Genomic DNA, 25,115 nt, shown 5'->3' with positions numbered 1-25,115 from the left:
CGTTTTATTTTATTTTTTTGATCACTAAATGACAACCAATTATTCGATTGTTTAATTAGAAAAACATAAATCCAAAAGTAGCACCCCATAATAACAAGAGCACAAGAACAAAAAAAAAACATAAGCATATGTATTTAAATACCAGAAGTATGGACAAATTTGAGGATAACAACATATACTTTCTAAACACGGTGTTAGTAAAAGCAGTAAAATATATAGAGTGTTAATGGATCGGATCCATCTATGGTATTTATCTAAATCCGATCTAAAAATTGTGAATATAGATTTGATCTGCAAAGCTATATATCATTGGATCAGATCGGATCCGCACACTAATTGGATTGGATTGGATTGCGAATTTTGTGTAACTATCCGTATATTCGCGTATCCGCAAAAATAAAAAAATAAATAAATAAATATTTTTTTATATTTTATTTCAACTAATAATTATCAAATATGTTGTATTATTTTAATTTATTATTTAAAAAAATATGTTTAATATCATTTTAAGAGTAAACATGTTTAAAAGAGTAAAAAAATAAATTTTATTGTTATTTTTTTAATAAAAATAAAACTTTTAAAAATATATTTGTGTTTTGTGGATATATCCGATCCGATCGGATCGGTTCCAAACTTAAAAACTGTGGATATTGAATCCGATCTGATCCGCATTCACCCCCAAAAATACATAAAAAAAAAGTAACAGGATTAATACGTATTTATGCATGATGTACAAATAGATTTAATTTAAGGATTTTTAGAAAGAAAAAAAGAAAAAAAATATTAGTGTCTAAGCAAACTATAAATTTGAAAAATTAATTGGAAAGTGAATATGTTGTCACTTTGTCAGCCTGCTCAAATGACTAATTACACTCTCTTTTAATTACTAATATTGTTAGTTTTTCTAAAATATCTTTGTATTTAATTTATTTGTTACTTGAAATAATACTTATTTATTCATATTTATTGTATATATAAATTCATTTGATTTCTCATTTTTATTTTACTTAAAAATAAGTTGCTTTATAAGATATATATGTATTAGGTAATTTTTTAAAAATTTTTTTATTTATTTTAAATATTTTATAATAAAAATTTAAATATAATTAATTTTATATAAATTTAATAGTTAAAAAATAATAAATAATTTATTAATTTTCACTAAATTATCTTCTAACTCTTCTTACCTTATTAACTTCCGCTGAAGTTGACTCAATTTTATTTTATTTTATTTTAATTTTTTTTTGTTAATTTGCAAAATATTGATAGCTGAGAAAGAAATTATATACCGACATTGGGGTTGAAGTGGGTGCAACCTCCTGGAATGTAGGGATTGCCAATGAATCCTTGTTCGCAGTGACATCTCCGAGCTGAGTTCTTGAAAGATGATGTAAGTGTAACATTGCTGCTCTTGCAGGTTCCAGGGAGCCTTACTGATGAGTTACGAATCTCTCATTCTAACAACGCCAGCACGGTCTCCAAAACCGTCAGATCTTGAGCCCAACTGTAACCGGTATAGTAACCGGAACTATACTGTTTTATCATAATCGCCGCATAACTGCACTCATCATCACTACTCGCACTCGCATTGTTAGGATTTGGTTGAATTAGTCCCACATTGCTTAGGATAGCAAATGGAGTGGGTGGCCTAGGCTATAAATATGAGGCTAAGTTCTCCATTTGTTTTTGCACCAGTCAGAAACACTTTAAGCTTGTATCTGATTTTTCTTTTCCTCTGTACTCTTTGATTAGAGAGTGTTGTGAGGTGTAGTTAGATATTTGCTTTGAAAGAGTGTGGGTGTACTGGGGTGCCGGTGAGAGAAAGAAGTCTATGTGTTGTAACAATTTTCACATAGTGATATTCTCTGGTTGTCATTTGACAACGGCCGTGGTTTTTTCTCCGGTAATTGGAGTTTCCACGTTAAATTCTTGTGTTGTGATTGTGTCTATTTTATTTCTCTGTCAAAGGTGTTTTCTCAAGGGGGAATTGTGTCTTATTCCCAACAAGTGGTATCAGAGCTTCGGTTCGGTGGGATTTATTCTTAGTATGCTCTGTGGTTGCAGCCTAGTCTGACCTTCCACATCAGAAAAGAATTTTGTCCCTGTGGCTTGAGGTTGATCTTTGGTTGTTGTTGTTGTTGCTGGAAGACAGTGTGACACTGTGAGAGTGCTGTTTGGAAAGGTTCTGGCTAAGGAAAGACTTGGTATTTAAGTGTGTCCATTGTGACCCACCTCTCTTTCCTGGGGACCCTTCCTAGTGCACAGTTGAGTTATACTATTCCAGTATACGGTTGCAACAATGTCAGGATATTCAAGTGCTGTGAAGTTTGAAATAGAGAAATTTGATGGAAGAATCAATTTTGGCTTGTGGCAAATACAAGTCAAGGATATGTTGATACAATCAGGTTTGCACAAGGCGATCCTCATGGTATTACCGCACTGCCATGGATAAGGATGAGTTGTGGCAATCGGGTCCACAATTGCACACGGGCATTGGTTGGCGTTGAGATGCAAGGTGTGTGGCGGAGTTAGGTCGATGGCTGAAGAACTTCCAGGAAAAGCCAATTTGGAAGTTGCACCATGAATTTTCAGCAAGGTTTCGATCTGTACCAAGGCGAAATGCTTGGAGTGGTCTAATTCCAAGTGAGTATACTTTCATGGTGGAGTATGATAGTTCTCTGAACTATGATTGTCGGTATAGACAATGGCAGCAAAGAATTGTCGGTGTTGACAATGGAAGCTGAAGATGTGTGACTATTTCAATCAAGGTGGAGATTGTTAGGATTTGGTTGAATTAGTCCCACATTGCTTAGGATAGCAAATGGAGTGGGTGGCCTAGGCTATAAATATGAGGCTAAGTTCTCCATTTGTTTTTGCACCAGTCAGAAACACTTTAAGCTTGTATCTGATTTTTCTTTTCCTCTGTACTCTTTGATTAGAGAGTGTTGTGAGGTGTAGTTAGATATTTGCTTTGAAAGAGTGTGGGTGTACTGGGGTGCCGGTGAGAGAAAGAAGTCTATGTGTTGTAACAATTTTCACATAGTGATATTCTCTGGTTGTCATTTGACAACGGCCGTGGTTTTTTCTCCGGTAATTGGAGTTTCCACGTTAAATTCTTGTGTTGTGATTGTGTCTATTTTATTTCTCTGTCAAAGGTGTTTTCTCAAGGGGGAATTGTGTCTTATTCCCAACACGCATGACGATGATTACTATTGTTGATCCCGAAACTCTCCGTTGTCACGTTGAATTCCGAGATATACGAAGGCAAGGAGGTCACGCAGCAGTATTGGCCGTTGCAATTGCCGATATGAATGATCCTGTCGAAGTCGTCCTTGTCGCCGTTGCAAATCGAAACGCAGCTGCTAACTTGCGTCCCGTTGGAAACCAAGAAAGAGATTTCATTGCATCCAACTGATACAAACACGTTGTTTTCCTGCGAATACACGAAGGGGCTTCCGCTCAGGTTAACCACTTGCTTCTGATTAGTAGTAGCGTTGTTGTGTTTGCATTTCCAACGGTGAATTAGATTCTTGATTACAATCGTGCCTTCTGATACATCAATTGACGACACCTCCACTCCTATAGATTTCAGGTAAGGCGTATGGTTCCTGCACTCTATTTGGAACCACTGGTCTGCATAGCATTTGGGTTCATTCATTCCAAATGGAAAAGGGATACTAACTCGTCCACATGTGGAATTGCAGCCAGGCTGCGCTGTATGACTATTTTTGTTTTCGTATTGTGCAGATGCCAGTGTATGTATAGCGGATACTATTAACATCACATGAAATCCAAATTGAAGAACCATTATTATTGTGGCTTAAAGGTGCCTCTCTGCATTTCGTTAATTAGTCTCGGACTATTTAGTATTTATGGACGATATTCCTCTAATGCTACTTTATATTAAGTTGCGTGCAAGTTGGCCCCTGTCCCCTGCTTCAAAATAAAGAAACATGACCCTAAAGTGGGACTGTGGAAGATTTGCATAGTGTTAATTCCATCCAACTAGGCCAACATAAAGTTTAGATAAGTAACATTCTCAGTTAACATGTAGATATTTTATATTTGTTAAGATACAGGTTGTTAAGATTATCGTTAATATTTTTTAATTAAATATACAATACATATACATTGAAAACATTTTATATTAGCTTTTTTCTTCATCATTGATTTTTATTAATTTCTCAATAAATAAATATGTATGTGAATAATTGAATATGGACTACATGGAAAAAAAACCACTATTGTCACTAAGTTGGGGTGACTTTGACCCGTGGAGTCTGGGATCCACTCTCTAGCTTACTGCTACTTGTTAGCGAAAAGTCTACGAAGACCCGCATACATTAATTTTGAAGCTATTCTATTTTTTTCTTCGAAAGAAAATCTGAAGTGGTTGGTTGCATTTTTCTGACCAGTCTGTTGGATTTGTAGTCTTCGATATATTATTACATAACTTTTGATCACTTAAATTAATTCAATTAAATAAAATCTGCTTATACATCTTATTTTATCGAAATAATAATGCTTCACGACGCTAGAGTCAAGCAGTCAACCCATCATGAAATTAAAGGCACTAGAGAATAATAGAGATGCAAGTTGCATCAGTTTGATTTTGAAGCTGAAAGCCTGAAATAGAAAACAAACTAGATGGCAACATCAAACGCGTCAATGGTGAATATTATGCGCGGAAGGAATGAAGTAATTAGCTACCAATACGCTATTCCATATAAAAAAAATATTTAATATTTTATAAAATTTAATTATTGGTATATTGCATTTTTTTTATCTAGTGTACAAAATTTCATTGGTATGGATTGTGAAAAGGATAAGGGAGTACTCGCCAGCCGAGGTGGTGACGGGATTGGATCTTTAGAATGGTAAGAGATGGTACCTACAAAATCACTCTGACGCTCAAATTAAAATGAGTCTAAGTAATATAGGTGAGAGTTACGAGTGTGTAACGTATCCCTTTATATATAGTTTACCGTTGTTATTTTATCTTACCTTATAGTTGGGATCCAGACCCAGAGAGCCAAGTCATTACTTGGCCACTTGGAGAACCCAAAAATTTGATCAAGAACATCTAATATATTACATGTTTAATTTGTTTATTACAGTAAATTAGATTATTTTAGTGCTAATTATTTAGTTAAAAAAATATAAACTAATATCTATAAATACATATAAATACATAGAGGACCAAATTGATGTATAAACAAGTTGTATTTTTGTAAAACTAACCATGAAAATTTACATGCCTAATTAAAATATTTGTAGAAATATTTTACATGCTGGGCAAATAAAAATTTTGATTTATTTAATTATTCTTCAAAATCTTTAAAAGTTATTGCCATGCCTAAGACTGCATGCTCACACTCCTTTAGACGTTGCTGTTACTCTTGTGATAGACTAAGTTTACATGGATATTTCAGCTAGTACAAATTCTAATTGGAAGTTCATAATCCTTTTAATTTGTACATATATAAAGTAACAGAACCATTCCACTAACCAAAACCTAGCTTCAACATCGTCGAAGACTATCTCGAGGTTGTTGTGGGTGTTGGTGGTGGGTGGTGGTTGTATATAATTACTTTGGTTTGCTACTGAATAGCCACACCATCATGACATTGCCAAATCCTATGGCTTAACGGTCCACACGCCAAACTACAAGTCCATTATTGAAGTCCAAGATGAGTGGTAAAGATTGTTATTGTTATGTGGTTTTTCTTCTTAGACTTGTGGTTTGATGTATGGGCTGTTATGGCTATTAATAAGTGTTCACGAGTGCATAAGAGTTTAGGATATTTAATTAACAGGACCCTCACTTGTTCTTGTCCATGACTACTATTTTATTGAGCTACATTTATTGCTTTCTAATTCTTGAATCTTGCAAGATATACCTCCTTCCAACTTCAAAGAACACCCATATTTGGAGGATTATATTGATTAAATAGCAATTTTTAGAGGGCCAACTTGGTAACCAACAAGTAGAGGAAGCATGCTTCAATTTGGTAAACAAATTTGAAGCAGCGAAAAAATGAAGATATATTTTTCTATAGATATAACAAATATTTACATGAACAAAATTGAATCCCATATATATGTATAAATTTGTTTATTGGTTGAAATAAAAAAAAAATCTGATATAGGAATGATATACTTTTACTATATATAATATAACTAGAGCAAAAAAGAGCATTGAATAGTTTCTTATCAAAGACCCTTCATCAAGAAACCTGTGTTTAATTACAAAGAAGTTTCACCAAAAATTACACATCTGAAGCTTTAAATATAATCAGGAAGACCAAAATTGTATTGTTCCCTAAATTTCCTAGGAGCTTGTATCAATTATATTTTGCATGGATAGGCCTAATTTCCGAGGAGGTTGTATTGTTTCCTATGCTTGGCAATGTATCTAATTCAGAATCCCCTGTCCATGGCATTTCAGTTCCAACAAACTCAATCTCTTCATGGCGGTATTGCTCTTGTGAATCAACAACAACAACAACATCATCAACCTTCCTATCCAAATTCCGAATCCTTTCTAACTCCAATGTGACTTCTTTCATAGTAGGCCTTTTTCTCCCATTCAACTCCAAGCACCTATACGCAAGATTAGCAACCCCAATGATCTGTTCTTGCTCCCCTTCTTTCATCACTCTCTTGTCAACAATCTCAAACAAACAATCTTGTTCCATAGAACCAACAAAATAAGATGCCAAACTCTTGGCATCTTCCTCTCTTATCGATGATATCGGCTTTTCGCCCGTCAAAAGTTCAACCAGAACTACTCCAAAACTATAAACATCACTCTTTTCCGTAAATTGACTAGTATGAAAATATTCCGGATCTAAATATCCAAAAGTCCCTTGAACTACCGTAGTGAGATGAGTGGCTTCTGTAGAAATTATTCTAGATGCACCAAAATCTGCCAATTTTGCTCTGTACTTTCCATCTAAAAGTATATTGGTTGATTTCACATCTCTATGATAAATTGGCTGATATGCAATTGAGTGTAAGTAAAACAAAGCTCCAGCAACTTCAATTGAAATCCTTAAACGCATGTCCCATGTCATTGGTAACTCTTCGTTTTGATCATGCAAGTATTCAAAAAGATTACCATTAGGAATGAATTCATAAACGAGCAGAGGAATTTCTGTCTCCAAACAACACCCTAACAGCTTCACCACATTTCTATGGTTAATTTGTGAAAGAATCACGAATTCGTTGATGAATTCTTCAACCTTTCCTTGAACCTTGAACCTCTTAACCGCAACAATTTCGCCATTTACTAACATGCCCTTGTAAACAGTACCTTGACCTCCCTTTCCAAGAACTCTGTTGAGATTGAAGTTGTCAGTGGCCTTCTCTAACTCCCTTAAGCTGAACACTTTAGCTTGTTCAACACTCACTTCTCCGGTGGATAATCTTTGTTGCAACAACAATCCACCATTTTGTTTGAAGAATTTCTCTTTGCGTTTCTTTATAATTCTTCTCCTTACAACAATGTACATAAACCACAGACCCAGAAGAAGAATGATAGATCCCAGGCTTGCGGATACTCCTATACATTTTTGACATAATAAAACAATAAAAAAGTTAAATAGTTAGTTTGTTCTAATAATTGCAAATAAATAATAAATTAGTTCTAGTTTAAGAAAAATGGATTGCCCACTTTGGTATCTGAGATTAGCAAGTTGCACTGATTTGGTCTTTAACTTTTCAATTGTTAAAATTTGGTCTCCCAGATTTAAAAAAGTTCACCAATGTAGTCCTTCGTGTATCTTCCGTCGCCAGAACTCAACACCATTAGTGACTTAGCTCAAGTCTTGTCACGCTAGACATATTAAAACGACGGTCGTATGCATTTTGGCGCTAAAAAAGACACTAAATGACGTCGTTTGAGGGTTTGAACAATACTAAAACGTTATACCCCTCCTTTTAGTATTTTTTAAACCCTCAAATGACATCATTTAGTGCTCTTTTAGCGCTAAAACGTGTACAACGACGTTTTAATATGTTTAACATGACAAGACTTAAGCTATTAAACTAACAGCATTGAGGAAAAACTATATTGGTACACTTTTTTTAATTTGTGAGACTAAATTATAGTAATTAAAAAATTAGGGACCAAATAAATGTAACTCGTCAATCTCAAATACCAAATGGGTCTCAACTCAAGAAAAATGTTTCAAATAATTATGTCCTTCACATGAAAATGAAAATGTGTTACACAAATATATGGAGATGAGTCTTACATACCTATTATAACCCACTTTGCTCGACTGTTCTTATTGTATGAGTCAAAAGCTGAAACATGAAGGACAAAGAACATTGAAGCCTTTTTTTAATGAAAACATTGATTAAAATTTTAAAATTACTACCCAACACAAAAAAAAATATCTATTTTTTCAATGACAAACACATTAAAAAAATTCAGTTTTTAATAACTTCCTACATCACTTGATATCTATATTATTTTTAAGGGGAGTGCTAGAAGAACAATGAAAATTTTGAATAACATAAACAACTACCAATCAAATGAAAATACACTACACTCTAATTTAATGTTACTAATTAAATTTACTCTTTTAACCCTATTAATTCACATTGTTTACACATTGTTCAAAAATTTTGTTAGTTACCTATACTTTTTCTATTTTTAAAGCACTTATGAACCATTATTTTCCCGCAATGCAATTTCATCTAGATTTTGCCTAAGAAGTATTGTCATTTTCATTTGTTACGTAAAGTAAGTGAAAACCTAGCTAGCTAGCACCCAAAACACAGTAGATTTCAAAATCCCCATGACGGCTGAAAGAATAAGCACTTGGGTATTATAAACATATAAAAATAAAGAGTTATGCTATGTGTACACTAAAATTAGTTATTAAAATCAGTCACTAGTATAAAATATATGTTGAAATATAAATACACATTAAAAATAAATTAAACTACATATGTATTTATACACAAATACATTAATAACTGATTTTGGTGGCTGATTTTAGTGTACAAATAGCATTTCTCTAAAATAAATAAATAGACATTAGTTTTTAATGTTAAAAAATATAACCATTATTGTTTTCCATGTGAAGGTATATAATATGATGACATTTGGACAAATAACAGTGAACGCCTACTAATCAAAGTCACACGACAATTATAAACACGAATGTTATTGAAGAAAAAGTTAATAAATAAAACGAAAATAAATCAGCGGGCCTAACTCATGTTCAACATATAATTGATTGGCCAAGCCATATCCATAAAGTCCCCTTTGATTTGGTCCATAGTCAACATAACAAAAGCCATATCAAGTTCAATTTTGACGGTAAAATTTGTATGTTCCATATTATAAAAAAATAATTTGCATTGGATTCAAGTTTATTTTATCATGTCATTCAACTTTAGGATTTAATGATTATATATATCATTATTGTTATATGTAAAATTTTAGATAAATATTATAATGATCATGGAATAGCACATTGCATAATTATATACATAAAATTTGGCAGAAAAAGTATTTTGAGGATATTTAATTTAAAAATTTATACTTGTGTGCTTCGTTAATAAGTGTAATAAGAAACTATTAAATTTATATAAAAAATACATTAACAAAATGTTGAAAACTATACATTTCGTTTGTTTAAAGTTTTAATTGTATAAAATCATGTGCTCGTAACCAGAATATACGTACTATCTTTCTAATATTGAAAACAAAGACCATATCAACAAAATAAGAACAAATTATATGAGTAAATTATTTATTTAAGGGTATTGTTTGTGGTTCTCTAAAAGTTATTCATCTTTCTTGAGTTATTTTTTGAAAATTATAATAATTATATTTAATAAAGTTGTTTTTGAATCTCAAATGACTAATAAATTAATATATTTTTAAAATATAATACAAAATTATGTTAGACTTTTAAAATTTTAAAAAACAGTTTCACCTGTCCTTTAAAACATCTAATTTTCAAAAGTAAAAGTTATAAGTACATGAACTTTCAAGAAGCACTCCTCAAATAAGTGATAATAAACCCACCCTTATTCTGATTAGAAAGGAATTAAGAGCGAGATTAAATACTGAAGCTAAGAATAAATAAAGTTGTAGAAAGAATTCATACCAATGCAACCTCCAGTAACATATGGATTGCCAAAAGAGTCTGAGTAGCACTCACATATGCGAGCAGAAGAATCAGAAGAATAACCAACAACATGGGTGCAGTTTGAATCCGAAGGTAGTTTCACGGTGTTGTTGAGAATCACCCAATCAAGCATGGCACGAACATAGTTCAAACCCCTTAAGTCACCAAGGCTTCTATACTCAGTACTAGTACCATCATAAATTTCGTACCAATAATCTGTCCCAATCAACGCATGAACGCATTCATCGCTTGAACTTCTATTGTTCATGCTTTCAAGTGTCACGTTGAATTCTGAAAGGTACAGAGGCAGTGATGTCTCACAGCAGAACCTGCCTAAGCACCCATCGGTTCCTTGTCCATAAGCAACGTTGCTGTTAACCTATGTTATATAAATACAAATATTATTACATATATAATCATCAAATCACTTCTTCAAAAAATTCAAACCCACACATAGAGTATTGAAGTTAACCTCTTCATTGTCGTGTTGGTCGCAAAGGGTGACACAACCGCTGACTTCTAAGCCGTTAGACACCAAAAATGCGATCTTGTTGCAACCTATGGCCGTGAACTTGTTTTGATCGTTGGAATAAGAAAAAGGTGTTCCTGTGAGGTTCACGAATGGCTTTGAATCTTTGTCATCTTTGCACTTCCATCGAAAAACTGGGTTCATGATCTCTACCATGCTACTCGAAGCATATATGACTGTGACCTCAAGGTTTATGAGCTTAAGGTATGGTTTCTGGTTTCTGCATTCGATTTCGAACGACTTATCGGCATAGCATTTTGGATCCTTCATTCCAAAGGGGTATGGAATATCGATAGATCCACAGGTTGATACACAATCAGATTGTGATGTAATTGGATAATCATTTTGTGCAGAAGCAAGAAATAATGGACATATTATGAAGAATATGATAAGAAATTCTGATAGTTTCTGAACCATGTTTGTGTGTGACTATCTTAGCTAGCTAGCTAGCTAGAAGAAATATATTTCTATATTCTTTGTTTGAGTTTCTGCGAAGGTTCTTTTCTTTTATATGAAAGTCAAATTTGTATAGAAGACTAGTAGTTGTTTGACCATAGTACATGTAATTTGACACGACACACACACACACACATATATATATATATATACGAGAAATTCTCAGGTGTTTGCTGCTAGTGGATGCTAATAACTTTAGAAAATTCTCTCTACAAGTTAAAGGAAACGAAACTACCTTGGACGAATAACAAGACTCAATTGATGAACATGAAATTTTTAACAAAATTTGAGTGTCTAAACAATCAGTTATTTGGGAATTGGCAGAGTCATGGACTTTTCTTTGTGCTGAATTTTATGATTCGAAGGTTAAACCCTTGTTTTTTTTTTTTTTTTCCTTGCTTCACTAAAGGTATTTAAAATAGGGTCTTGAAAGCTGTGCTTTTACTTTAAATTCGTCTCATAAAAATCTTACTATTTTAATTAGGGATTATTTCGATAAAAACATTAAAAATATCCTTTTTCAAAACGTTTACATGTGTCGTAATATTATTGGATATTGTCAGTTTATTATAGCAACAATAATAAACGCAATTATTCGCACTCTAATTATTAGACCCAATTTGGTCCAACCGATTTACACAATCTAAATCGAATCATGTTTAAATTTGTTTGATAAAAAGACAAATATATCTATTCCTGATTTTTGTTAAAAAAAAAAAACAAAAAAAAATCATAATTCAATGGGTTATGTAAATTGGTCGGTTCGACCAAATCTGATAACAATTGGGTTTATTATTATTGTTATAAAAAAATCGGTTTTATTCTATTTTGTTAAGAAATTCAAAAATAATCGGTTCATTAATACGTCCAATAATAATGCGACACATAAGTGTCTTTACAAAAAGACGTTTTACATGTCTTAATGGGAGTATCCTTCTTTTAACTAACCTTATATTTATATTAAGAGAAATACTAGAAGACTAATAGAATTTATTGTTTGTGACTAGCGTTGGATTGATGGTTTAAAGTGATGGCTAAAAATAATAAACACATTTTTTTATATTATTATGGTAAATATTTTATATTTAAATAAAAAAATCATGAATTTATTTATTAAAAATAGCAAAATATAATTTTTTATAAATTATATATGAAAATTTTATTTTCTTGTTAAAAAAAATATTATACATACATCAAACATCTCTATATATATTGTAGATACTCGGCCTAGCTCAACTACAAAAATCTCAACAAGAATAATGCATTTGGAAGGTGATGAGCATTTCATCAAATAAAAGAAGATTCCTAAAAACTAGTCCAAAATGCATAACATCACTTGTTAGAAAATCTACCATTTAGCTGCTTACAACTGGTAATGTATCGGATGTATATGAATTTCCATTGTTCCATGTCATTTCAGTTCCAACGAGATCAATTTCTTCATGGCGGTATTGTTCTTGTGCATCATCCTTTCTAATTCCAATGTCACTTCTTTCATTGTTAGCCTTTGTCTCCTATTCAACTCCAAGCATTGACACGCAAGATTGGCAACTCCATAATAATATATTCTTGCTTCTCTAATTCCCTCATGACTCTCTTCTCTAATATTAGCTTGTTCAACAGTGACTTCTCCGGAGGATAATCTTTGTTGCAACAACAATCCACCGTTTTGTTTGAAGAATTTTCTCTTTGCGTTTCTTTATTATTCTTCTCCTTACAACACTGTACAAACAGCATAGACCAAGGAGTAGAATGATGGATCCGAGGCTTGACGAAATTCCTACAAGATAATATTGAGTATTGAAATGAAATAATGACTACAGAATGAATATAACCAAAGAATTGATCTTTTTTAGTTTATACTTACCAACAATATCCCATTTTGCTCGACTGTTTTTATTGGAGGACCCCAAGTCTGAAACATAAATTAACAAATAAAACTTTTAATACAGTTTAATTTATGTGAATAATTAGAATTGAACGGTGAAAAAAAAAAAAACAGAGTTTATATATATACCAATACATCCGGCAGTAATATAGGGATTGATGTTTTTTTATTACACTTAAATATTTCTTTTGTGAAAGTTGAAATGTTTTCTTTTATTAAATTAATTCTAGGATGCTTCTTTTGGTTTATTTTGAATTTTTTTTAATTAAATTTAGGATTTTTTTTATTACACTTACGATGTTTCTTTTATTAAGTTTAGAATTTTTTTTGGTTAAATTCTTGGATATATTTTTTTTTTAATTTGGGATATTTTGATGGAGGTCGGGCCTCGCACAACATACAGAGAAATTGACCAAGTTTAAAATTCTACTTTTAAAATTTTATTTTTTGAAAGCGATTACAAGTTTAAAATTTTATTTTTAAGAATTTAAAATTTTATTTTAAAAAATGTTAAAAAATTATCAAAATTTATTGATTTTAGTCATCAATTAGTAATCAATGTTTAAAAGTAGAATAAAGTATGTTGTTAGATTATTAGATTAAAAAAATTGAATTGATGACTAAAAATAATAAATTTCAATAATTTTTTATATTTTTTATTTTTTAATAATTTTAAAAAAAATGTTCAAGTTAATTGGTATCTTAGTTTATTAACCCGCATAATTTTATATCTGGTTCGATTTACAACATTGTCAACATAGCTACTATTAAAAAAGTTAAAGTTTTACTAGTAGCTATTTTTTTTTTTTTTTTGAAAAAAAGAGCTCAATACTCAAAGTAGAACATACAAAGATAAAGACAAGAATAATAAAAAAACAAAATAATTTCTATGTCATCTCTAGCATAATTATCAATAATATGAGTTATTTACTAAAATATTTCGTAGCACATAAAAACTATTAAGCCCTACAATCTACGACACTTGTTGTCTTCCTCTAAAATATGACATTATTCTTTTGTAACTAAATATTTTAGATAATTAAAAAGAACCCGACTAACCAATATTTACACAACTCTTTTTTAATAGATATGAATCTTCAACTCTCAAAATAATTTTTCAAAATACTAAAAACAGTTCATACCTGTCTAACTTTCATAATTCATCTATACTACACCTATAAAAAATACTCACAAATAACCAATACTTGCCTATGTATATGTAACTTTCATTAACCCGTATCATATCCAATCATTCACATTCCTATTTTGCTGCTAATCTTAGAGAAATCTATCAAGGCACGAAGCTTTGAGAGAATACAATTAAAGCTCTGATAATTGATGAACATAAATCAACGCAATTTCTAAGAAATTAAACCCCGTTTAAACAAGCAGCTACATCGACATACTAAACTTTTCTATCTGCTGGACTTGAATATATATGGAGGGAAAAGTACTACCGTTTTGCTCCACCTTATTATTAGAAGACTAGATGAAAATAAAAAATACGGAAATATTAGGAAGGTAAAAAAAATAGTTAAAACTTGTTTTATTTAACATTCATTAATTATTACGACAATTAATGAATACTAAATAAGCCAAGTTATAATTATTTTTAGCTAATTTTCTTTAATTATTAAATGTTTTCGTAAAAAATATTTGTTGATATAGATTATATAATCTATATTCCATTTCACATTAAGTCATATATTCATTATATTAATATGTATTTATTTTTTAACGTACCGGACTAAACACCTTAAATGAAACTTTAATAACATGTTAGAAATTATTGAATGTTATGTTCCTCTGCAAAGATTTTCTTTTTGTCCACGGTATATTCCAATTCAACAAGTTAAGAATTAATCTGTCGCGGAACTGAGCTTCATTTAAGGGTCTATTGCTGTTTGTTGACCAATGGATTGCTTCATATATAAGACGGAATTCGAACCCCCCAACACCACTCGACCAACCCAAATTGATTATGTTACTCTACAAAGATTTTGTACCCAAATGACTTTAGAAAATTAGATTTAAAAGTTCTCTGAATCTTTTCATTAATAGAACGTTTATATAATAAGTATTCTATAAAGCGTTATGAGTCCAGTGATATATGTTTTGCTCCTCGCCATGAATTTTTAGCTAGGATGCATCATTGGACTAATCTAAATTCCTTCAAAATGGAAAAAATTAAAAATTAAAAACAAAAACGAAAAATCTTAAAAATAAAAAACATACGTTGAGGAATCTTCAATTCGTACATATAAAGTTTCTAAAACATAAATGTGTATTACTCTAGTAAGTCAAGACAACATAATATATGTACACTATAAGAACAACTCCAATTATTTCATTGTAAGAATAGGCATAACCTCGGAGAGTTCCCTGCTGCTACTTGTAGTAGTGTGCAATGTTTCTGACATATTAGAATATGAATATCCATCCCATAGTTGATTGTCTTCATTTCTATCGAGCTCAATTTCTTCAAAGTTTTCTTGTGCCGAACCACCCTTCCAATAATCCAATCTTCTAATCCCTTCTAATTCCAAGGTAACTTGTTTCATAGTAGGTCTTTTTCTCCCATTCAACTCTAAACACCTATATGCAAGATTAGCCACTGCAATTATATGTTCTTTCTCTCCCTCCTTCAACACTCTTTTGTCAACAATGTCAAATACCCGATTCTCTTCCATACACACAACAAAAAACGATGCTAGACCCCTCACTTCATCCGATCTTATCGACGATATTGCCTTCTGTCCGGTTAAAAGTTCGACAAGCACTACTCCAAAACTATAAACATCGCTCTTATCAGTAAACTGACTAGTTTGAAAGTATTCGGGATCTAAATAACCAAAAGTTCCTTGAACTACCGTAGTGAGATGAGTAGCTTCAGCAGAAACTATTCTAGAGGTTCCAAAATCTGCCACTTTTGCCCTGTACTTTTCATCCAATAGTATGTTTGTTGATTTGATATCTCTGTGATAAATGGGTTGAGAAGCAATGGAGTGTAAGTAAAAAAGTGCTCCTGCAATCTCACTCGCAATTCTCAATCTCATGTCCCATGTCATTGGTAAATTCTCATTTTGTTCATGAACATGTTCATAAAGGTTACCATTGGGAATAAACTCATAAACGAGCAAAGGAACTTCATCCTCCAAACAACACCCTAATAACTTAACCACATTTCTATGGTTAATTTGATTAAGAACAACGAATTCATTGATGAATTCTGCAGTGTTTCCTTGGACTTTGAACTTTTTGACTGCAACGATTTTGCCATCTACTAGCATTCCCTTGTAAACGGTACCTTGACCTCCTTTTCCAAGAACTCTGTTTAGATTGAAGTTGTCAGTGGCATTTTCTAATTCTTTTAAGGTGAAGAGAACAACTTTGTCAACATTTTCTTCGCCTGAAGACAACTTTTGTTTTAACAACAAACCGCCATTTTTCTTGAAGAACTTTTCCTTGCGTTTCTTTATTATTCTCTTCCTTATAAGTTTGTACAACAACCATCCACCAAGGAGTAAAATGACTGACCCAAGACTTGATGAAACTCCTGCATACATCTCAATGAAATACCAAATTAATTTTTGAACCATATTTAATCTATCAATTTGTATGTCCAATTTCACAATGGAGATACACTAACTACTAGAATCTTTCAAGTTACCAACAAATTTTATTTAGTTTACCGACAGAAATTGGTGCTAGATATCGAAATAATGATTGATAAAATCCACCACTAAAAGAGACATCAAATTTTAAAATCAATCACTAATGTTAACAATATTCATTGCTAATGAGTGTTGGGTTTTTTTTTGTGAGGCCCAAGTCTAATTTTTTGGGGTGTATTTTTGTACACTTGTATCTCTATCCTTATAAGATTTTTGGAGTTATTTTGAAAGTGAGAGTATAGCAATCAAAGTGAGAGAAAAAAGGGAAAATAGAATTTTTATTTTTATGCAAAGTTGTAAATTTCAAATAACAGTTTATCATTCGTTCACTGTTAGATCGGCTTAAAATTTTAATGGTGTATTTTTCTCATCTTGTTCTTCATTCTTGATGGTGAAAATGTTAATTGGAAATCTATAGTGGGATAAATTGGCTTCGCAAGAGAGAAAACAGATTTTTCATTTTTTATATAGAGCAACAATTTTTGAACGGTAGTTTCTCATTCGTTCACCGTTGGATCAATTGAAATTTGAACTTCAGATTCTTATAATCTTGTTCTTCATTTTAGACGGTGAAGATTTTGATTAGAGATTTATAGAGGGAGAAATAGGCTTCGAACAACAACTCTATTTTTGGGTATTTTTTATCTTATTGCTTTTCATTTGTAAGCTTTAGTACTTTGATATTTTGGCTAGTTATAGGCACGATTTGTGCTTTGTTTGAGGCTCTCTTGTACCTTATTTGATTATAGTGAAGCTATTTCATTAGTTTGGACGACTCATAGTTTTTACCTCTCACATTGAGAAGATTTTCTACGTGAAAATTTCAGTGTGTTCTTGTTATTGCTTTACTTGCTATATTTGCTTGTTTATAGTTGCTACCATATTGTGTTGTGAGTGCTTTCATATTGTTCTTATGTTGGATATTTGTGTTGTTTCCGCTATTGGGCTCTTTCATACTGGCATCAAAGTTTGTTGGTATTTTTCTGAGCTTGTGATTCTATAAATAATGGAAGCTAATACTAATACTAGTAGGATGATCACTCTTAATGGTTCTAATTATGATTTGTGAAAGTCAAAGATGAAAGATTATATTTATGTTAAGAATTTTCATTAACCAATTTTTGGACAAAGAAGCCTAATGATAAATCTGATGACTATTGGACTTTGTTGCATAGACAAGTTTGTGGATATATTAGGCAGTGGGTTGACGATGATATATTGAACTATATTATTAGAGAGACACATGCTCGGACCCTTTGAATTAAGCTTGAACAGTTGTATGCTCGAAAAATTGGGAATAACAAAATATTTTTTATCAAGCAGTTGTTGGCTTTGAAATATACAAATGGGACATCAATGACAGATCAGTTGAATAACTTTCAAGAAATAATGAATAAGTTATCTTCTATGGGTATCAAGTTTAATGAAGAGGTTCAAGGATTGTTACTTTTTCCCTCCTTACCAGACTCGTGAAAAATTTTCAGAATTTTATTATCCAATTCTACTCCCGATGGTGTAATCTCTATGGATCTTGCCAAGAGCAGTGTTTTGAATAAACAAATGAGAAGAAAGTCACAAGGTATATCAACTACACATTCAGATGTTCTTCTTTCTGAGTCAAGGGGGAAAAACAAAAGCTGAGGTCCTAAAAGTAGAGATCAAAATAGAAACAAGTCTCGAAAAAAGTACAAAAATATTGAGTGTCAATATTGTGGTCAAAAGGGACATGTGAAAAAATTTTGTTGACAGTTAAAGAAGGAAAAAGCCAAAGCAGATAAAGATAAGAGCACAAATAAAGATGATGGTATTAATGAAGACAAGTAAAGAGAATCCTTGTGGTTGATGTTGATGATGCTGCATTTGCAACAAAACCTGATCCATTGTGTGTGCATAGCTTGTAGAAGAAGAAGACTTCATCATCCTTTCTTGCATCATAATTGAGAAAGAACTTGCGCATGCACCCATTTGTTGTTGAGCTTCATGCATGAACAATGGAGCAAATGAAGAAGAAGCTTCCATCAAATTGTTATTCACCATAGTCATCAACAGCTTCTCCTTTGCACCATTGAGTGCCTTCACAACTTCATCAATAGAAGACACTAATATATCAGGTTGGATATTGGCCATATTTGGTAGTTGCTCCGATTCTATTTTCTTCGCTAATTCGCAACCATGGCTAATTGAATTCAACACCTCTTCCATGGTTTTTTCTTATTGAGGAGTTTGAATCTATTAACCTTGTTGATAATAGAACTAGTTAAGTGATTGATAGTGGTGCTTCTATTCATGTTATATCTAGGAGGAATTTGTTTACATCTTATACTCTTAGTGATTTTGGTGATGTGAAAATGGCTTATCAAGGTGTTGCAAAATGTGCCGATGTTGGACAGGTTTGCTTAGAAACCTCCAACGGTACCAAGTTGACTTTGAAGCGTGTGAAGCATGTTCTAGATATTTGGTTGAACTTACTCTCTGTTGATAAGTTGTGTGATGAAGACTTGAATGGCTCATTTTCTCGTGGTAGTTGGAAGCTCACCAAAGGTTCCATGGTTGTTGCCAGAGGTACACGACACTCTACTCTTTAATTAACTCAAGCAAAGATTGTGAAAGATGTTGTTAATGCTATTGAGTTTGTTGATAAAACTGATTTATGGCATAAGAGATTATGTCATATGAGTGAGAAAGGCATGAATATGTTATCCAAGAGGAATCTTTTAGCTGGTTGCGAGGTTGCTTTGCAAAAGTGCAACCATTGTTTTGCTAGAAGACAAAACATGATTTCTTTCAAGAGCCAACCATCTTCAAGAAAGCGGAGATACTTGATTTGGTGCATTCTGATGTATGTGAACCGATGAAGAGAAGAACACTTAGAGGATCTATCTATTTTATAACCTTTATTGATGACTATTTTAAAAAATTATGCATTTACACTTTGAAGACCAAAGATCAAGTTTTGAATGTATTCAAGCAATTTTAAGCTTTTGTTGAAAGAGAAACTAAAAAGAAATTGAGATGCATTCATATTGATAATGGTGGTGAGTACTCAGGTCCATTTGATATTTATTATAAAAAGCATGGTATAAGACATCAGAAGACTCCTCCGAAGACTTCTGAAAGGATGAACAAAATATTGGTTGAAAGAGTTAGGCGCTTATTGTCATAGTCTTGATTGGCAAAATCTTTTTAGGTAAAGCTTTGAGCACTGTTGTTCATGTATTTAACCAAACACCATGTGTTCTCTTGCAATTTAAAGTGTCAGAGAAGATATGGTTAGGTAAAGATGTTTCTTATGATTATTTAAGAGTCTTTGGATGTCAAGTATTTGTTTATATTCCCAAAGATGAGAGATCCAAGCTTGTAAATACTAAGCAGTGTAATTTTATTGGCTATGGCATTGATGAGTTTGGTTATAGATTTTATGATCCTATTAGCAAGAAGGTGATTCGGAGTAAAAATGTTGTCTTTGTTGAAAACCAAACATTAAAGAATATTGATAATGCAGAGAAGTCAATGGTTTAGCTTAGTGATATTTTTCTGACTTGGATATTACTCCCTCTATGTCTATGGTAGAAGATGGTAGAGTTGAAGTACAAAATAATGTGCATGATATAGGTGCAAGTGATGATGGAATAGTTAATCTGATACTTGATGAAGTTGGTGATGATGATCAAGATGAACAACCAGCTTTAAAAATTCCTGCACATGTACTCAGAAAGTCTGCAAGAGAAAGGAAGACTTTGTCAAGGTATTCTCCACATGAGTTTAATTTATTTTATTGACTGATGGGAGAGAACCTGAATGTTTCGGAGAGGCTATTGAAGATGGAAGTAAAACTCAATGGCTTGAAGCTATGCAAGAAAAAATGAAGTCCTTGCTTAAGAATGATACCTATGAGTTGGTAAAGCTACCGAAGGGTTTGTGAGTTTTGAAGAACAAATGGGTATTCAGAATCAAGAATGAAGAACACAATTCTAAGCTTCGAAATAAAGCTAGATTGGTTGTTAGAAGCTTTAGCCAGAGAAAAGGTGTTGATTTTGAGGAGATTTTTTCTCCTGTTGTAAGGATGTCATCCATTCGTGCTGTGCTTGGATTAGCAGCTTCTCTTGATCTGGAGATTGAGCAAATAGATGTGAAGACAGCTTTTTCTTCATAGTGATTTAGACAAAGAAATCTACATAGAGCAACCGGAGGGCTTTGTTGTTAAAGGAAAGGAAGATTATTTTGTGTGCAAGCTTAAGAAGAGTCTTTATGGGTTGAAGGCTTGAAGCAAGTTCCAAGACAGTGGTACAAGAAGTTTGAATTTGTTATGGAAGAGCATTGTTACTGTAAGACAACTTCAAATTATTGTATATTTCTGCAAAAACTTTTTGATGGTGATTTTATCATTTTTTTACTTTATGTGAATGATATTTTGATTGTGGGAAAGAATGCTTTGAGGATTAATGAGTTGAAGAAATAGTTGAACAAGTTTTTTGCTATGAAGGACTTGGGTCCTGCCAAACAGATTTTGGGCATGACTATTACTCATTATAGAGATTCCAAGAATCTTTATTTGTCACAGGAGAAGTACATAAAGAATGTGCTTCAAAGGTTTGGCATGAATGATGCCAAATGTGTTGCTAGTTCTTTTGTTCCTCATTTTCAGTTGAGTAACAAACAGTGTCCAACCACTGATGAGGAGAAACAAGCAATGGATGAAATTTCTTATGTCTCAACTGTTGGAAGCTTGATGCATGCTATGGTATGTACTAGACCAGACATTACTCATACGGTTGGTACTGTGAGTCATTTTCTCTCTAATCCAGGTAAAGAACATTGGAATGTTGTTAAATAGATTATGAGATATCTCAAAGGTACAACTAACTTGATTTTGAGTTTTTGTGGTGGAAAATCTTTGCTAGTTAGCTTTACTGATGCAGACATGGCATGAGATATTGATTCTCGAAAGTCTACTTCAAGTTATTTGGTTAAGTTTGTAAGGAGAGCTATTTCATGGCAGTCAAGGCTACAGAAGTGTGTTGTATTTTCTACCACAGAGGCAGAATTTATTGTAGCAACTAAAGCATGTAAAAAGTTATTTTGGATGAAGAAATTTTTTGCAGCACTTGGCTTCAAGCAAGACCATTACATATTGTTGTGTGATAGTTAAAGTGCTATTCATCTTGCCAAGAATTCTACTTTTTATGTAAGATCTAAACATATTGATGTTAGGTATAACTAGATACAGAATGTGTTAGATTCCAAGTTGTTGGAACTTGAAAAAGTTCACCCTGATGATAATGGCACTGATATGATGACAAAAGCATTGTCAAGAGATAAGCTTGAAACATGTTGTTTGATCGCCAGAATGGCGAGGACCTCCACTTAATCAAGAAGGGGGAGATTTGTTGGGCTCTTTTTTCTTTCCATTGTGAGACCCAAGTCCAATTTTTTAGGGGTGTATTCTTGCATGCTTGTGTCTCTACTCTAATCAAATTTTTGGGTTCATTTTGAGAGTGAGAGTGTAGCCATCAAAGTGAGAGAGAAGAGGAAAAATAGAATTTTCATTTTTATGCAAAGTAGTAAATTTGAAATAGCAGTTTCTCATTCGTTCACTGTTGGATCGGCTTGAAATTTGAATTGTATGTTCCTCTCATCTTTTTCTTCATTCTGGACGGTGAAGATATTGATTGAAGGTCTACAGTGAGAGAAATTGGCTTTACAAGAGAGAAAATAGATTTTTCATTTTTATATGGAGCAGCAATCTTTGAACAGTAGTTTCTCATTCGTTCACCGTTGGATCGACGTCAAATTTGGACTGCAAATTTTTTCCCATCTTGTTTTTCATTCTGGACCGTGAAGATTTTGATTGGAGGTTTGCAGAGGGATAAATAGGCTTCGAACAGCAGTTTTGTTTTTGGGTATTTTCATCTTCTTGCGTCTCATTTGTAAGCTTTGGTGCTTTGATATTTTGGCTAGTTATATGCAGGATTTGTGCTTTGTTTGAGGCTCTCTTGTACCTCATTTGGTTATAGTAGAGTTATTTCATGGGTCTAGACGACTCATGATTTTTACCTCTCACATTGAGAGGATTTTCCATGTTAAAATCTCGGTGTATTCTTATTATTGCTTTACTTGCTATATTTGCTTGTTCATAGTTACTGCCATATTGTTCAATAAGATGTTAAAGTCACTAATTTTTAATTATATAATGAGTAAATAAATAATAATTTTTTTCGACTATGCAACGGATTATTTCCGTTAGAAATAATCTTTTAACATGATAGATTTATTTTGCAACGGATAAAATTTGTCGATAATGAAAAAATTCATTTCATATTCTTTCTTTTTCTCTCTCATATTACCAACATATTTTTTTAGTTTAGTGATGGATATTGGTGTTAGTGACAGAAACAAAATCCATCACGAAAGTAGCATCAAATCTTTTCGTCTGTAATTTTAACAATATCCATCAGTAGTGAGATGTTGAACTTACTAACTTTTTTAACTATGTAATCAATAAATAAATAATATTTTTTTCAACTAACGACAAATTATTTCTATAGAAAATAATTCTCTTTTTTTTTTTGGTCATGGAGAAAATAATTCTCTAACATAAAAGATTTATTTTGTGGACAAAATTCGTCCATAGTAGCAAAAAAAAATTCATTTTTTTTAAAATCCATATGAGGTAGATACACGTACCTACTATAGCCCATTTGGATCCACTTTCTTTACCGGATGCCACAGCTGAAATATAGCAAAGATGTAAATATAATTATTCATTTTAGAAATAAGAGATAGAATATTTAATTTGTCCATAGCATCATCGTACCGTTGCAACCCCCTCGAATGTAGGGATTGCCATCGTAACCATCCAAGCAGCGACACCTAAAACCAGAGGAAGTGTTGCTTGGAGACGTAAGACTCGAAGCGTCACAACAAGCACGAGAAGGAGAGAGTGTTGAATTGATCCCCATATCATACCGAATCTCCCACTCAAGAACAGCAGGAACATCAATCATGTTCTCGACGTTACTAAGTTTCTGAATCCCCAAACCATAACTGTGAAGCCAAGCATCACTCACAATCATGGCATAGCTACACGTGTTGCTCTCACTTCCATCTCCAATAATAATATCCCTTATTGTTGCGTTGTACTCCCAAACATGCATAGGCAGTGAAGTCTCACAGCAGTATCTCCCATGGCAACCGTCGTTTCCGAATTCAACCTTTCCAACAGCTTCGTCGCCGTCGCAGATGGACACGCAACCGCCAACCTTTGAACCGTTGGAACGCAAGAACCCTAGTTTGTTGCAACCAATGGCCATGAATTTGTCGTATTCTTGGGAATACACGTAAGGGCTTCCTGTTAGGTTTATGAAAGCGTTTTTGCTTTGGCAGCTATAGTAGATTGGGTTCTTGATCTCCACTGTGCTAACCTATGTCGCACACATACAAAAATAATTAAAAAATAATTTTATAATTTAATCAAATTTATTAAATTATCTAATAATTTTAGATGAAAACTCAGGTGCAAATAGTCGAGAACCGTTAGATAAAAATTTAGTCAAATCAGTCAAATCATCTAATAACTCTCAGTTACTAACTTTACGCAAAGTCCATTGCACCTGAATTTTCATCTAATTTTTAACTATTAACTTTATATAATAATAATTATATATGACTTTTCACAAATAATTATTTGTATACTATATCTGTAAAAATGATTATTAAATTTTAGGTTTATCTAAACCTATAAATCTATTCATTAAATAATTACGAAGGTATCAAAACTAAATTCTAATAGAATCTATATCAAAAATAAAGATGTGAGTATGCTTACGTTTACATAAATTTGTGTGACCTCAAGATTGAATGATGCAAGGTAAGGCTTGTGATATTTGCACTCTATCTCGAAAAATTTGTGAGCGTAGCAATTGGAGTCGTTCATACCAAAAGGGTAAGCGATGTCGACGTTCCCACATGTGGAAACACAACCAGGTTTTGCTATGGTAAGATCTTTTGCACATGCCAACAACAATGGATATATGGATATTATCATCAAAATGATATGAGAATAGTAGTGAAATGCAGATTGAAGAATCATAGCTTGTGGAAATATGTGTGCATCTATATTATCTATCTTAATAAAAACTAGACAGATTCATGTGTAAGCTCCGAATTAATTATATAACCTTTGACACCATGACCTTGCTTAAGTTTCCGCGTTAATAAGTCAACTAAGCTTGTATATTTTAGAACAAGAGAAAGTTTAAGGATAAATATTTTTATTAAAATTTAGTTAGTATACAAAAAAAAAATGTAATTTTATATTATTGAATATAATTTTATATTATTAAAAATATTAATAATAATTAATTGATAGTTACAAATTATAAAATGTGTTAGTGTTAAAATATATAGTTTATCACTTC

At 32.3% G+C, this 25,115-nt stretch overlaps 2 protein-coding genes and 1 long non-coding RNA gene across 3 annotated transcripts; 1 reads left to right on the top strand and 2 right to left on the bottom strand.

Moving 5' to 3' along the window:
• The first annotated feature begins 1,593 nt into the window (after nt 1-1,593).
• Nucleotides 1,594-3,825, top strand: LOC140178258 (uncharacterized). The gene is made up of 2 exons (XR_011870615.1): nt 1,594-3,463; nt 3,586-3,825. It is a non-coding gene; the product is annotated as an uncharacterized lncRNA (long non-coding RNA).
• A 2,277-nt stretch (nt 3,826-6,102) lies between these two features.
• On the bottom strand, nt 6,103-11,157 carry LOC112741496 (wall-associated receptor kinase-like 1). Its single transcript, XM_025790508.2, has 4 exons — nt 10,624-11,157; nt 10,131-10,530; nt 8,263-8,310; nt 6,103-7,564 (listed from the first exon to the last, which is right to left on the bottom strand). Exons 1-4 carry the CDS (start codon nt 11,095-11,097, stop codon nt 6,345-6,347), a joined length of 2,142 nt encoding a protein of 713 aa, XP_025646293.1. The 5' UTR covers nt 11,098-11,157; the 3' UTR covers nt 6,103-6,344.
• A 3,906-nt stretch (nt 11,158-15,063) lies between these two features.
• LOC112741497 (wall-associated receptor kinase-like 10) lies at nt 15,064-24,823 on the bottom strand. The gene is made up of 4 exons (XM_025790509.2): nt 24,524-24,823; nt 23,513-24,119; nt 23,383-23,427; nt 15,064-16,580 (listed from the first exon to the last, which is right to left on the bottom strand). Exons 1-4 carry the CDS (start codon nt 24,785-24,787, stop codon nt 15,367-15,369), a joined length of 2,130 nt encoding a protein of 709 aa, XP_025646294.1. The 5' UTR covers nt 24,788-24,823; the 3' UTR covers nt 15,064-15,366.
• Between the last annotated feature and the right edge of the window lie 292 nt (nt 24,824-25,115).

This window comes from Arachis hypogaea, chromosome 14 (assembly GCF_003086295.3).
Source record: "Arachis hypogaea cultivar Tifrunner chromosome 14, arahy.Tifrunner.gnm2.J5K5, whole genome shotgun sequence".
Taxonomy (NCBI): Eukaryota; Viridiplantae; Streptophyta; class Magnoliopsida; order Fabales; family Fabaceae; genus Arachis; species Arachis hypogaea.
The sequence above is the reverse complement of the archived record's forward strand: the minus strand, read 5'-3'. Positions and strand labels throughout refer to the sequence as shown.

Coding starts and splice junctions, on each gene's coding strand:
- LOC112741497 (XM_025790509.2), bottom strand. CDS start 24,787: ATGATTCTTCAATCTGCATTTCACTACTATTCTCATATCATTTTGATG. Junction 23,428..23,512: donor CATTCGAGGGGGTTGCAACG/GTACGATGATGC, acceptor GCTATATTTCAG/CTGTGGCATCCGGTAAAGAA. Junction 16,581..23,382: donor ATCCAAATGGGCTATAGTAG/GTACGTGTATCT, acceptor AGATGTATGCAG/GAGTTTCATCAAGTCTTGGG.
- LOC112741496 (XM_025790508.2), bottom strand. CDS start 11,097: ATGGTTCAGAAACTATCAGAATTTCTTATCATATTCTTCATAATATGT. Junction 10,531..10,623: donor ACCAACACGACAATGAAGAG/GTTAACTTCAAT, acceptor TATATAACATAG/GTTAACAGCAACGTTGCTTA. Junction 8,311..10,130: donor TGTTACTGGAGGTTGCATTG/GTATGAATTCTT, acceptor TTCATGTTTCAG/CTTTTGACTCATACAATAAG.